The sequence below is a fragment of the Gekko japonicus genome, unplaced genomic scaffold (genome assembly GCF_001447785.1).
Source record: "Gekko japonicus isolate JY-2015 unplaced genomic scaffold, Gekko_japonicus_V1.1 scaffold682, whole genome shotgun sequence".
Classification (NCBI taxonomy): domain Eukaryota; kingdom Metazoa; phylum Chordata; class Lepidosauria; order Squamata; family Gekkonidae; genus Gekko; species Gekko japonicus.
Genome location: NW_015167074.1, coordinates 44352 through 59742, shown reverse-complemented (window position 1 = coordinate 59742; position 15391 = coordinate 44352). Strand labels below are relative to the sequence as shown.

General features: G+C 42.9%; 1 protein-coding gene across 1 annotated transcript in view; it reads right to left on the bottom strand.

Annotated features, from left to right (window-relative positions):
* The window catches only part of NFXL1 (nuclear transcription factor, X-box binding-like 1), a 71222-nt gene that overhangs the window by 18790 nt on the left and 37041 nt on the right, over window positions 1–15391 (bottom strand). Inside the window, exons 16-18 of the mRNA XM_015412762.1 lie at window positions 10740–10880; window positions 3461–3627; window positions 828–897 (exon numbers count right to left, since the gene is read on the bottom strand). Coding sequence (XP_015268248.1) covers window positions 828–897; window positions 3461–3627; window positions 10740–10880 — 378 coding nt within the window. The remainder of the gene's footprint in view (window positions 1–827; window positions 898–3460; window positions 3628–10739; window positions 10881–15391) is intronic.

The following is a 15391-nucleotide window of genomic DNA, read 5'->3' as shown; positions in this document are numbered from 1 at the left end:
GATGGCCAACTAGTCCACCTCCTTGATTGAAGTAGAATTCTCAGCAGAAGACTTCACCTCCCCACTCTCCCCAATTGGTTAACATCCAGAATCAACTGGAGGAAAATTTGGAAGAAGATGACTTGTACAGAGCTTTTAAAAACAGCAATGTTGGCTTCAAGTGAGCCAAGATGTGTCCCTGAAAAATATGGATCACCATCTGAATGAAAAACAAAGACAGACATCAGATTTCTTTCTTTGTAGAAATCTAAGCCAGGATGTCGTTATAGGTACAGTCACCACCCACACAAATGTTAACAGTAATAGAAAAAACCTGTGCATCTTTAGTTATTCTGACATTCCTATATTCTCCCTGCAGGGGAACGGAAGGAAAGAAATAAAAGATGACAGTTGGTTGGATCCAATCAGCTTTTCTCCTAGTGAAAAAAGGAAAAGGGGTCCCCTTTGACCGACCAAAAAGGCTATGCTGGGGATCATGAGACCTGCATGGACAAAAGCCATGTCGGGCAGGAGCTGTAGTAAGAAGACTTGGATGGAAATGAGCAAAAACGCTGGCTGGTTCTAGCCCAACATTCTTCTTTACTCTTCTGCACCAGTTTATCGGATTAAAATGAAATTTTAAACATCTACTGTACCAATAAGTCTTTCATAGTGAAAACTATGAATACACATGCAAATGAGAATACAGTTTTGTAGCAATGCATCTTAAATAGGAATCTGTTTGCCAGAGTTCAGTACGTTAAAACAATTACGAAACAGTTTTCTAAGATGAGAAAATTGTTTTGCTATACCTTGAATATTCCTGAAGTATTATATAAGCCGCTTACCTCTTTTGGACACTGATTTTTGCAGGAGCTGAGTACATCCTTTTCTTTTATGTCGGCAGAAGTGATTTTTCTGATTAGACATTTGAGAAAGATAAAATAAATCAAAATAAACTCAGTGACACACATTTTAACTACTTCCATGCATACACTCAGTGACACACATTTTAACTACTTCCAGAATGTAGTTGTGTTGATTTGTTGCAACAAGAACCTTTTTGAATACATAACTTTTTGGATTTGCTATTTACAAGTCTTTCCCCCCTCTTTATATTAGTGTAATAACATTTCATGCAACCAACACAGCAGGCTCTAGTCAACAAAAATATATGCCACAGCAATTCTACCTTTAAGTTAGTATAAGACTCTTGTTTTTATCTTATTTAAGTCAGTCATGATCAATAATACAAAAGACCACACTGCACTGCATTTTAAAATTATACTATACATTGGCTGTACTGCAAGTAGCTGAACAGTGCATATGACTGCCTCACTGAATGTGATTGTAGCAGTTGTAGTACTGAAGAGGGATGGGCATGATCTGGAACCATGTGGTTTGTGTTGGTTTGTGGCTGAAGCACGAATGGAACTGAACCAGGAAGTTTGTTTGTGAACTGAATCAGTTTGCGGTTCATGGCCCCACAAACCCCACTGAAAGGGACTACAGTCCCTTTAAATGGTCTTTCTTGTGCTATCCCTTTAAACTTTAAGGAGACTGCACAAGCAAGCCTGAAACAGCTGCAGCGGGCTATTTTTGAGGCTTTCGCAGTCCCTTTAAACCCCTGCTTTCTGCTGTATCCATGAACTGCCACAAAGTGCTTTAAAACTTTGTGGAACTACATGACGGTAAACCTGTCACGAACTTCGGTTCACAAAGCATGAACAGGGCAGAATTCGTGATGAATTTTGCTTCACAGTTCGGTTCGTGCTCATCAGTGCTGAACTAGGATCCGGGAGACCCAACTCCAAATCCCCACTTGGTCATGGAAGCTCGCTGGGTGACCATGGGCCAGTCACACATACACAGCCAAACCTAACTCACAGGGTTGTTGAGAGGATAAAATGGAGGAGAGGAAAATGATGTGAACTGCCTTTGGTCCCCAACGGGGAAAGAGGTAGGGTATAAATTAGGTATATGAATAAATAAACTAAGTTAGCTGTTTAATGATACCCATGCTTAGCACATAGATGTCAGCAGGGGGCAAAACTTGTGGTTATGGCAGTACAACCTGTGTGTTATAATGTGGATTATGCTGATTTCCTACATCGTGGGGGCATTTAAGTGCACCAGCTGGCAGGCATACTGAACCCTCATGGGGACTAGGGGGCATTTAAATGCACCAGCTGGCAGGCATACTGAACCCTCTCCTTACAATTGCTTTCTTTAAACCATTTTTCCCACTGGGGCTCCACAACATCTAACCTCAGAAAACACATCTCTGTTGAAATCATTATAGAGAAGTCAAAGCAGAAAATCAGTCAGTAAGGAAGGTCTAAAAGTCAGTCCAAGTATAACAGCTTATGTTCATCCCATAGGATACTGTGCTACAAGAAGAGAGTAGGAAGCACCATGACAAACCTACACCGGAAATTTTGTGAGAACATCAAGTGCACTTGAGTCATATGATCTTATCAGTTACAGACGGGGGAAAGGGTTATTCACCCAGACCCACTAGCTGTTCTCATATGCTGAAACAAACCATGGTGAGAACATGTCCTGGAATTCCTTGGGCATCCAGGCTCTCTTTCCTCAGACATGGCAACTAAAGACTTCCTGATTATTGAGAAGCCACAGTTTTTCCATGACATTTTAACTGGACAGAATGACAGAATATGGTTTGTTCTCTTGCCTATAAGCAGGGATACCAAAGAATGATTAAACTGCAGTTTGGATCTTGGTGTATAAGTAAGACATAAACCACAGTTTGTTATTTTGTTGGATTCAGACGTTTCTCAGCAACTAATCTCTGTACTGGGCATGAGTGGAGGATGGAGGAAGCCAGTGAGCCCAGGGACTTCCAAAGCTCATTTTCCCAATGGTTTAAAAGTGGCCTCATGAAAACTGGGAGCAGCGGTGTAAGAGTTAGCATGGTAAAGGCACAGCAAGTTCATACAAGATGGCAGCCCACTGGGATGACATTCCCCGTTTCTTCATCTGCTAGCATGATCTGGAATAAACACTTTTCCAACTTTTTAATATGGCAATCCAGACTGGTCAAGCTAACCCAAGTCAAACCCTAGGAAACGGCATCTCAGAGATAATCCATCAGTTTTATATGGTGAACCCAAATCCTCCTTCTGACACAGCTGTTATTAAATATAACCTAGCAGGGATGGGGCAGAGGGATCTATTTGGTGCCCCAGCCTGTCCTGGATTGGACCTAAGCATATTGGATTTCTATGCATACTAGCCTCTGTTTCAACTTAACATCTTACATACGTCACACACAACAGGTGGGCAAGCAGATGCTATTCTGTGGTCCCATTTAGGGCCCTGAGTAAGACTCTAGTTGTATCAGTTCTCAGAAGAAAAGGGGATGGGGAGAAGAGAAACCAGCCAACACAGCAATATACATACACAGTATGGTACTACTTTAACTTTAAAAGCTGAAGCCAAGTCTCCTTCAACTACATACATGCATTCGATGTACAGGCTCGTGAGTTTGCAGTGACATTTCATTCGGATCATCTGGGCACATGGTGGGCATGCTTCAGGGTGGCAAGGCAGAGGGCATGAGTGAGGGCAGCCAGGTGGTCGTGGTTTGGAACATTCTTCTTCACATTGAGAGCATTCTTGACTTGCCTAATAACAATACAATAAAAAGCTGAAACACAGAACTCTTTGGTCTCTGGACAATTCTGCAGTTTAAGCATTAATTTTGGCATTAATTTTGTTTTCACAAAGTATTAAAGAGCATGATTCCCCCATCACAAAAAGGTGCACCTAATAATATTGAAAACTAATTTTTTAAAGGCACAGGGAAACCTATTGTGAAAGGTCATTGTCACCTAGGGATGACAGCCTCTAAGAGACGAAAGTCTGGTCCCTGGGTGGGACACTGTCCTCAAGCACATAGCAGCATGCAGAAACATGTACCTAATAAATTTGCCAAAAATTTCCCTCAGCACTACAAACCCTACCACCGCCAAACAGCCAGGTGTGGGCTGAATATGCTCTACAAGCACATAATATTGAAAGCCAGTTAAAAGGAAAAATGGGGAGGGGGCCCTAGATTTTGGGAAGTGGGATTTCCAAATTATTCCTCCTTCCTGCAATTCCTCACAGGCCCCCTGCTTCTACTGCCTTGGTATACAATTTGAGAGAGAAAAAAGACATCACGCATTTGTTACCTGTCTAGTAACAACATCAAACGTTAAGCAACCTTAAAATGCAAACCTATAAACAGCCTCACGATTTAGGACCAATTAAAATCAATTACAGGAAGGGAAGGCCAATCACAGTTTTCACAATTGGGTTCTGTGTGTTAGGAACAGCAAGTGTTGCTCGATCAGAGCGTTCTAGCTGCAGTCTCATTTCGACATAAGCTGTGATACACATTTATTTTATGTACTTTAAAAATAAACACAAACACTCCAGTCTATTTCAGGGCACTCACCAAAACTCCTCTGGCAGTGGGCGTTAGCAATCCTCAAAAACAAAAAATCTTCCATGGGAAAAGCTGGAATGTGCCGCCTTTGCTTTCTAAACATTACTAAGAAGTACTGTCAGCCAACTGCAGAAGAGACCGTGGAGACACACAGCTTCTTTGTAACCCCCCCAGTCATGCTGTGTTATAACCAACAGATCCCAGAGTGGTTAAATAAGCTATGTTCCACATGCAAGGATGCCCGTTCTTTGAAAACATAACAGCTGTCAAGCAAAATGAGCAATGTTTGTCAGAATTAAAACATGTGTGTCAGGGGTGCTTGACAATCAGTCCAGTGTCATGGTTCATTTCCACGGTGCTTGGAATACAGGATTGTTCCCGTGATAATCTGTGCATTCAGCATGGAGTAGACTTGTGGTGCAACCCTAAACATGCATATTCAGTATAAACCCCATTTAGTTCAATGAGAATTACTCCCTACGAAGGATGCTTAGGACTGCAACATTAGACTAGGGAGACTATGGTTCAAAGTCCTGCTCAGCCTTGCAGCTACAGGCTAGCTGCTCTGCCTAACTTACTTCAAAATGTTGTGGCAAGGATCAAACTAGATTATTCAATGTACAGCAGACACTGAATTCTGTAAAACTCGTCATGGATCTTTGAATGCACCGAGAAGCAATACTACTGCTTAGCACTGATAAACTGCTTTCAGTGTTCAAGTCATTTTACATACACAATCTTGTTGTAATAACAGCAGCTCTATAAAACAGGCCAGTGCTCTTAATCTCGTCTTGAAAGGGGGGTGGGAAGCTGAGGAGGTAAAGCTCACCCAAGTCTACCTAATGAGTTTGTAGCAGAGGCAATATTTGAACCAGGAACTGCTGGACCACAGCTCATTCTGGGACAGCACAATCCTAAAAACACTTTCCTGGGAGTAAGCCCCACTGAGTAGACCATAGTGGGATTTTGACTAGATCTGCTTAGAATTGCTCTCTCGGGTACTATGCCATGTCTGCTCCCAGAATGGAGTACTTCTTAACCAAATGGCCAGCAAAAGAATCACATTGCAGTTTTGTCTTATGATTCACAAGTCGCTGGTTTGCAATGACATTCACAGAAATTATTATAGTTGGAACAAGAGCTGACATTAGAAAGAGACTAAGCAAAGAAAGCTGAATGCCGCCAAATGCCAACCTCTGAAAGGTTAAAACGAACAAAATTATCATGCAACCCTGACTAAGGCATTTGAGCACAAAACAAGCATTTCTTTATTGCTTTCCACCTGCAAAATACTAAGCAAATACTAATTAGAGTCACAAAGGTCCCTCTGTCCTAGGATATGAAAAGCCCCAAAACAAACCACTATTTTAGAAAGGCTTCAGGTTTTTAGCTCTTACGAAAAAGTAAGAAGTATTAAGGGTCACGTCCAACAGCACATGGGAAGGATAGTTATTTGGAAGTTCTTTGCCCGTATCAACTTTTATTTAATTTTTTTGGGGTGGGGAATTATTAGGTAATCAAGCCAGGAATCTACCTACAAATGGCCACAAAAGTACCTGCCAATAGAATTATACAGTTTACACACACACGCAAAATAGATTTAATGTCATAGATAAAGCATAATCTTTAAAGGTTAAATATTTTTATTTGTATCTACTGTAACTAGGTTTAAAATTATTTCCAAGGGGTCATTTACTTAACAGATTCTAGCCTACTTTAGCACACTGTCTAGGAAACAAATACTTTCCCACTACTGGTTCAGATTAAAAAAAACTCATTAAGGAATGACAGTTATTTAGAGACACGTAATTGAAAGAGTGAAATTGCTCTTGGCTTTCATTCATAAACTGTTTGCCAAATTCTGTACGGTTTCACCCTTCTTTAACACCACATGATGCTGTTAATTGTTCATTTATATTTTGAATGCAAAGCATTTTTAATTAATCCATTTGTGTTCACAACAATTATAAAACAAATAAACATTTTTAAAAGGAAGTTAAATACTGAGCCACTCATATCAACAAATTCAATATAAAATCACAGATAAATGCAAGACAGTAAATGTTTCCTCAAATTCATTCCATTTTTTTAAAAGAAAGGCTACTGATTCTGCTGAATAAGATCCGCCATCCTATATATTTTCCATAATCATTTGTGATTTTCCAAGAATGTTGCAAAAAGAACTTTGGCTGCAAGCAAAAAAAAACCCTGCCAATCAATTCCCTGTCTGTCACTATTACTAGTTTTTAAATATATTACAACAAGGTTGTAAGTATGGTCAAAGGAACATCACACCCACTTCTTTATCTAAGTAAGGAGGAATCCACAAAGTGGCAAGTTATTTAGTGTTTTTTTCTAGAAAACCTCATTCTTGTATCCTCCCTGCATACTATCTAGCAGTACCTTATTTTACTTCTTCATGAGACTGGCATATAGTTGCCTTTTTTCTCCATCATGGACTCCTATAGGCGTTCTCCCGGATAAAGAAATTAGAGGGCTCTGGGGAGGCTGACTGGCACGGTTCTGAGAACCACTTAGACCACAATAAAAAAGCAGCCCTGTATAGAAGGTCCATTTTATTTCCCAGTGTTAACTACAGGAAATTCATGTAGGAAAAAATGACTATTAAGAACATGTGACAGAATTACAGTCACTACGGATCAGCCACTCCAGGGTAGGGTTCCCAGACCCCATCGGTGGCAGGGGATCCCCCACTGTGGAGCCCCTCCCTCTAGCACTGATCAGCTGGCTGACAAGAGTCCCTACACTACCAGCAACATGATGACATCACTTCCAGTGTGTGCTGGAAGTGACACGGCTGTGTTGCAGCTACTGAGGCTTAGGCTTCAGTTTGCTGCCACCCCTCAACGGTTGCCAGGGGGTACCTGGCAACCCTACCAGGGTAAACGTAATCAAAACCACTGTGTACACATCCAACCCTCCCAAAGGAGGCAGATTTTTGTATTGAGGATTACAAAATCCCAGATACTTAAAACAATTTCAGATAGCACCTAAAATTTCAAGATATTTCCCCCAGCCCTACCCTATACTTTTCAAAGATAAACTCTGCACCAAATAACTAATTTTTAATGTGTGTGTGTGTGTGGGGGGGGAATTGACAGTGGCAGGGCATACTGTAGAAAAGGAGGAGTGTACAGAACAATTTTGCATGCCTTATTATAAAAGGCCTAGTTTTTAAGACAATCTGTTGGCTTTTAACTGTGGTTAACAGTAGGTGGTCAGTACTGGAAAACGAGGCCCATTATTTCTGAGTACAATGATGAATGGTGGATTTCAGTTTTCAATGTAGGCTGCAAAGTGCTTAGAATATTCCTTTATATAAAAGTGCCTAGAAATTTAACAAAATACACACAGATCAAGGCTTGTAGTTTCTCAAACCCCCGAGGCAAGGCTGAAATGGAGAAGAAGAGTCACAAGTCCCTAATTACTCTGGGTCAGTTATCTCACGTGGAAGATAAAGTGCCACGAGGAGACGCAGGTGGAGAAATTACTTGGGGGAGATGAGGCAAAACCACACAGGAGACAGAGGAGCTGGGTGCCTGCTAAAGAAGGGACCATATCTTCGGGACCATCTCTCCCCATCCATACCTCACAGAGTGCTACACTCAACCAACCAACATCTTCTGTATCCCCGGCCCCAAGGATGTCCAGATGGCCTCGACTAGGGCCAGGGCCTTCTCTGCCCTGGTCCCAGCCTCATAGAACAAGCTCCTACCTGAGATCAGGGCGCTGTGGGATTTGTTACAATTCCGCAAGGCCTGCAAAATGGAGCTGTTCCGCCAGGCTTTCGGACGAGGCGACGGACATCCAAATCCATCTTCAGCCTCCCCTGCTGATCATGCTGGCTTACCAGCCCAAACTGAGCATCATTGTCGAGGTGAATCCACTCTGACAGCTGGTTTTTACTGTTGTAATAGTAATTTTTTAATTATCTAAAAAATACTGTTATCTGTGTGACTTGTAACCTGCCCTGAGGCCTCTTGAGGGGACGGCGGGATAAATATTGACTCAAATAAATAAATAAATAACCTGAACAGGTATATGAAATACTTCTAGGTTGAATTATCTGTACAGCCAGTAAAATGGGGTTACTATTTAGAATACTTCTATGCTGGCTCTTCAGAGTTTACATATAGCAAGCTACATACTGACTTATTAACAAGGCCCAGTGAACACAGGACTTCTGATAATCATGCATGGGACTGGGCTGCATACTACAGAAGAGTCATGGGACAAAGTCCCACAAGTGGCAGGCAGCCTGTTGTTCTATTACTTCGGGGGTCTCCATTCATGGCTCCCAGAAAGTGTTTTTAGCAAGTGGGCGGGACCACATAGGGGTTTGCCCAGGGGGATTTCTGAATGGCCACTGGAGATCTGATTGGCTGTGCAGATTTCCAGACAAATAGAACAGAACAGGAGCTTCTGCCTGCAATGCTGAAGAGTTACTATCAAAGTTGTGCATAATGTCACTACCTGGAATTTTGTGGCTGGCAGCCATTTTGTGGTTGCACCCATCATGCCGCATCAGAATTCCAAAGGTGTCTGCAGGCTCAAAAAAGTTGGGGACCCACCTTCATACATCTACTACATGTATTAAAAAAAAAAAAAGACCCGGATCCTGAATTGCTGAGAGTAGAACGAGGCAGAAAAGAACAAAGTAGTGACCATGTGTAGGCAGCACAGACCATTCACAGGAAGATCTTCTAGCACTTCAGATCAGTAAGAAAGCTGGTCCTGGAAGTTTCTACAGGAGACCAGGAAGTACCACCTGACTCTCTCTCACCTGCAGCTCTACATGCAGAGCGCAAAGCTCAAAACACAATTTGTTTTAAAAGAGAGAGAGAGAAAATTAATAAAAGTCAGCATGCCTGCGCACCTTCTAAACTCATAAATCATGCTTTTCCATGATTACACATGCATTGAATTTCATTGGGCTCCAAGCCCATTTCCATGGCGATGGCCCAGGAGTGCAAAAAGGTGTTCACTGGGTTTGTTCCCACTGTGCCATTAAAAATCAAGTCTTAGCCCTGCAGCTGCGCCTTTGTTTCATTGTGCAGGAGGGGTGAGTAGCAGGGACAAGACAGTTGCTGACTGGACAGCAACTATCCCCTTTTTTAATTTCACACTTACATTTTCTTGCCTCTTTCAACTAGAGAAGCAAGGAAAACATTTTGAGAAAATGCACAGCATGCAATACTGCACGTTGCAGTTCTGTCCAAGATGACAGGGAATACAGAACAGGCACAACAAAGAGAGGAAAAGGGTGGTTTGGGGTGGGGAGAAGCAGAAGGGAAAATTAATCAGGGGCAGGAATCTGTTGGGAAAGAAAGATGATAAATATATTCTGAAGAGGGAAATTAATCGAGAGGAAATGCTTTAGGAAAAAGGAACCTAAAGGGAAATAAATGGGAGAAAGAGAGGAGAGAAATCAATTTTGGGGGAAAGAAAAGCACAACTGGGAGAACCTAAAAGGGAAATTAATGAATATTGGAAACAGCACTTGTGGGGCACAGAAGTGGTAACTGAGTTTGGCTGACACATAAGAAGAGCTTATTGGTACAAAATCAAGGGTCCATCTAGCCCAGCATCTTATTTCCAACACTGACATGCAGGCACATGCCGCCCACCCACCACACACACCCCTTTCTGCTGTGTCATTTACTGTGGCCAGTCAAACTCAAATTACACAGAAGAAAGAAGAAGAAGAAGAAGAAGAAGGAGGAAGAGGAGGAAGAGGAGGAAGAGGAGGAAGAGGAGGAAGAGGAGGAAGAGGAGGAAGAGGAGGAAGAGGAGGAAGAGGAGGAAGAGGAGGAAGAGGAGGAAGAGGAGGAAGAGGAGGAAGAGGAAGAGGAAGAAGAGGAGGAGGAAGAGGAAGAAGAAGAAGAGGAGGAGGAGGAGGAGGAGGAGGAGATTGGATTTATACCCCGCCCTTCAGTACCCAAGGGAGTCTCAGAGCGGCTTACGATCCCTTTCCCTTCCCCTCCCCACAACAGACACCCTGTGAAGTAGGTGGGGCTGAGAGAGCTCTTTCGAGGACTGCTCTTTTTCAAGAACAGCTGTGCCAGAACTATGGCTTGCCTAAGTTCATACAGCAGGTGCAAGTGGAGGAGTGGGGAATCAAACCCGGTTCTCCCAGATTAAAGTCCGCACACTTAACCACTACACCAAACTGAGAAACACAGACTCACACACATTGTATACAGACGATCACATCCAGATGTATACCTGACTCTGAAATTCTTGAGAGAAAGGGGGTACTGCTCCTCCGCAAGAAAGGACACCTTACCTTTTGAACATCACTACCGCCATTTCTTTCAGCAACTTGATGACATTCTTTCATGCACGTGTGATTCTGACACTCGAGCAGTCTTCCACAAGATCTTTTACAAGAGAAGGGTGCCGCAGCGTGACATGGCAACAGACTCACCTGAAAGAAAGGCAGACGAGGACCACTGTAGGCAACTTCCCCAACATTTCCAAAGCTTTCATTAAATGAAAATATACGTCTTCTGATTACTTAGGCATAACGCCCTTATTCAGATACGATTGCAAGCACTGCTGATTTTATTAAATGAAACATTTGATCATCATCAAAATCAAAGCCAGTAGGTTACTTGGAGCCAGTACAGTTTCATTGTAAGTGACAGTGAAGATACATGCACAAGAAAATCTACAAGGAACTAAACCTTAAGGTGACATTAAAAACATCCGAACAAATCATTACTAAAATCAAATAAGTAGTTTATCGTCATAAAATCATTCCATAAATAGTAGTATTAAATATGACTATTATTTAAGAACAGAAATTAAGCACAGAGCAAACCATATATCATCATCTTGACTAAATCCTAACTGATAAATCAAATATGGAGTTTTAAGCAATCTGATTTTTTTTTGGTAGTAAATCTGTACAGGAGGTTATCTTCTGTTCAGGAAATCAGGTCTAAAGATGTATTTTTTAAAAACTAAGAAATAAAGAAGTATATTAGAATATTAAAAGTGAGAGGCCCGCGACACTCAGAGGGGGAAATCCCATCTCTACCCCCCACCGCAACTCCAGAGGCCCCACCATCCACCTGCAGTGGCAGGGTCGGTATCTGGAAGATGCTCTGAGCCCAGAGCGGCTCCCAGCATGCCTCCGCCGCTGTCGCCAGCCCCAGAGGCTCTTCTGGAGTCTTCTGCCATGGCAGCCAGGCAGGGAGTGGTTCCAAGAGCACTCCACCAGTGCAGCTGGGCCTGGGAGCCTCTCCCAGTGTCTGCTGCAGCAGCAGCTGAGCACATAGCCACTCCTGGCTTCCTCTGCAATGGCGGCTGGGCCCATAGTTGACTTCTCCGGCAATAGCGGCCCCCCGCTAGCTGAACTGGCAAATGCATGCACAGACAACACATTTTAAAAAAAAAACTTGGGGAAATTTAATCCCCCCCAGTGCATTCTTTTAAACTTTTTGCATTTTTCTGCAAATCTGGGAGGTTCCCCAAGTTCACAGAAGAATATGTTTAGCACCAGTGTGGTCCTGATCTGCGGATTTAAGGCTCCCCAGATGGGGACCACATGTCGCTATTAAATATATAGATGTTAATAAAAGAAACCCATATCGAGGGAAAGACTCCATAAATGTTGTTATTTAAATTGTAGCATCTTTCCATAAACTTCATAAATCGCTGCCAATAAACTGAAAATAATTCAGTATATATTTCTCTGTCCCTTACCAACTCATATAGCTATTTTGCTTATATCAGCAGTTTTCTATTCTTTAGTCAGCCAGTCTGCACGGTCAGGAAACGGGGCTGGTGGCAATCAGCATCCTAGCCGAGGTTAACAAACTTGAAACCATCCCTTGATGCCCCTTCTTCTTCATTTCTTCCAGAAAATCAAGTAGTATAATCAATGGGTCGGCATATCAATTATACCATATGTGCAGTTTTTAATCCTGTAGTATATTATTTTATTTTCAGAAAGTGTAATAAAATTGGCCACAACTTTATTGTTTTATTTTATGAAAGTGTAATAAAATTGGCCACGACTTTATTGCTTACAGCTGTAGTAAGCCTTGGCACAGCATGGGGTAAGGATCCTGCTCATCGACTGAGCCGCCCGTCAGTCAATGCTCCACTGGTCACCTTGGGATGGCAGGTTTTGAATCCCACTAGGGTATAAGCCCAGAGGGGGTCCTCCCCTGCCACCTGAGCATGAGGGTAGTTCCCCAGACATGCCCCCGGGGCTGGGCGTATCAGTCGCTCCTCGTGCCAAAATCCCTTAAAGGGATCCCCACACTCAGGAAATGGGCACGCAGCCTGTTTTTTCCTGAGAATGGATCCAGCCCCATGCTGACACCACCACAAGAGTCAGGCATCTGACTGCCGGCTCCGACCAAAGCTTCTACCCTGTAGTATATTATTGATGGGGATTTTTGGTGAGACATTTCAAGTTTAGAATGGCACTATTCTTATTTACAGACAGTCAAGGTATCTGTATTCTGACTGGCCTCGATTTCTTCTCTCTCTCTCCCTCAGTATATTTGACATCTTCTCCTATGGGTTGGATCCTGTGGAGCATTTCTGCACAAGGAAGACTTTCTGTCAGCAGTGAATGACCTCCTCACCTCCCTACGTCCCGCTGCGCCATTTTGGACCGCAGCTGCGGGGGAGAAGGAAGTCGCACTCTGCTAACGCAGCTCCTTCCACCTGCAGAAGCCTGCCTTGGGATCCAAGCTGATGAGACAGAGTAAGTTTTCTAAAATTTAAATTAAATGTAAATTAAATACCTCCAAGAGCACTTCGGTCCAGGGCACAACATCGCCTGGTGGTTCCAGGCCCCCGGGAGGCAAGGCTCGCCACGACTAGGACCAGATCCTTTTCAGTGGTGGCCCCTACCTGGTGGAACGAGCTCTCGGAGGAGATCAGGGCCCTGCGGGACCTTATCCAGTTCCGCAGGGCCTGTAAGACGGAGCTCTTCCGCCAGGCTTTCACATAGGGGCCACCACTACCACCGCCACCAATGAGGTGGACAACATCGGGGTAAGGATGGCCCAGGAAGATCTGCCACAATTTCTGCATAGCCACTGGATTTACCTGGTTGAGCTATAGGATAACATCACTCTGGAGAACCATCTGGAGACCATCTTGTTAAATTGAGTATAATTTTATTAATTGTCATTAATGTTTTATTGCTTTTATCTGTTTTATATGGGCTTTGCCCCTTGTAAGCCGCCCTGAGCCCGCTCTGCGGGGAGGGCGGGGTATAAATCTTAATAAATAAATAAATAAATAAATGGACTGGGATGGCCAACAAGACCGCAGACATCAGAGGACAAAGAAGATATGTCTCTCTGAACAGGAGTGTATTGGCAGGTTCAAATGAGACGTTGCGTGAGCAGAACAACGTGTACCACTTCTGACTTCATTCTTCTACCTGCACTAGGTATACCACCTTTGCTAACAACGTGAAAACAAGACAACCTCAAAAATGCCTGCCTAAAAGTCCGCGTGTTCACTAGTCTCTTCAGCCACAGATTGGAACAAAGCAAGAAGCCAATCCCCCCTCCTGATGTACTTGAAGCCACACGGTGTACTTCTTGGTCCCAAAATAAATGAATACTTTTCTACACCCACACTTTAGATCATGCTGACATAACACCTGTTCCTCCAGGAGCGGAACAACCTGCATGTTACTAAACACACTGAAAAGCAGAACACTCAGGAAATTAGGGGGAAACTTTTTAAACATAGCAACATATGATAAAAGACAGGGAGCAGGTATGTGTCGAAGAGATCTGACTAAAAGAGAACATGGGGTGTGGGAGGATCAGACAAAGAAAGGAACTGCACCGGATTCTCCAGCCTTAAAAAAATCAGACAGATAGCTTCTTCCAGCTTCACCCTGTATTTTCTTCCACTGGCCTTTTGGACAGAGAACTGGATACAGCCACTTCTGCTAGCTCAAACAATTGGGCTGCACAGACATTCTGTGAGTTTATACACTAGAAACAATTTCCATGCCTGAATGAACAGCTTTTAAAGAATGCTTTCAAGTTCTTCTATCTTCTGCTTAACTGAAGATCTTCTATCATTACTTCCGTTAAAAATAAACACAAATTCAAAACATCAAGGTAGTTTATGCAATGAGGATAAACACGGAAAATGGATGAACAAGCCAACGCTCCCCCAAAATAAATAGCAGCAGAAAAGATTAACCATCATTTCCAGGGAAGCAGTTCAGTAAAATAAGGCAACGCTTAATAAACAAGAAGTATTTTCCTTTCTTTTTGAAAAAATAAGGTTGGCAGTTCCGGACTAAGAAATTCCTGGAAATTTGGGGGTGGAGACTGGGGACCGGAAGCAGCTGAGAAGGGATGCGATGTCACAGAACCCACCCTCTAAAGCTGCCATTTTATCCAGGGAAACTGATCTTTCTTGTCTGGAGATCACCTGTAATTCTGAGAGAACTGCAGGCCACATCTGGAGGTTGGCACCCCCCAAAAATTTAAGCTTATTATCAGTTAATCTATCACTGGAGGTTCAAGTCACTCAAAGGAGAAAACATTGCAGCAAACATTTGGGGGAGGAGAATCAAAAGGATGTTAAACTTTACACCCTAAACCTTGGGTTTACCCTTACAAAATGGTTTTGTAACAAACACCACATCACCTTTCTGATTGTGGTGATGTGCGGCCATTTGACTAAGTCAGAGTTCAACAGTGTGAATTTGTAACAGAGGGACTTAAAACACTAAGTGGTTGTGGACAGGATACTCACTCAAGTGGACAGAATCCAGGTGACTTAACAAAACATTCCTTCTTTTTAGCTAGCCGTGTAATATGATGTCATCATGTTGCAAGTTTCCCTAACCCCCGGGTTCATTTCATTGGCTGCCACTTACAGAGGCAGGAAAACCTGCAATGCCATTGTCAACACATCGCATGTTTACCCTTATGAAAT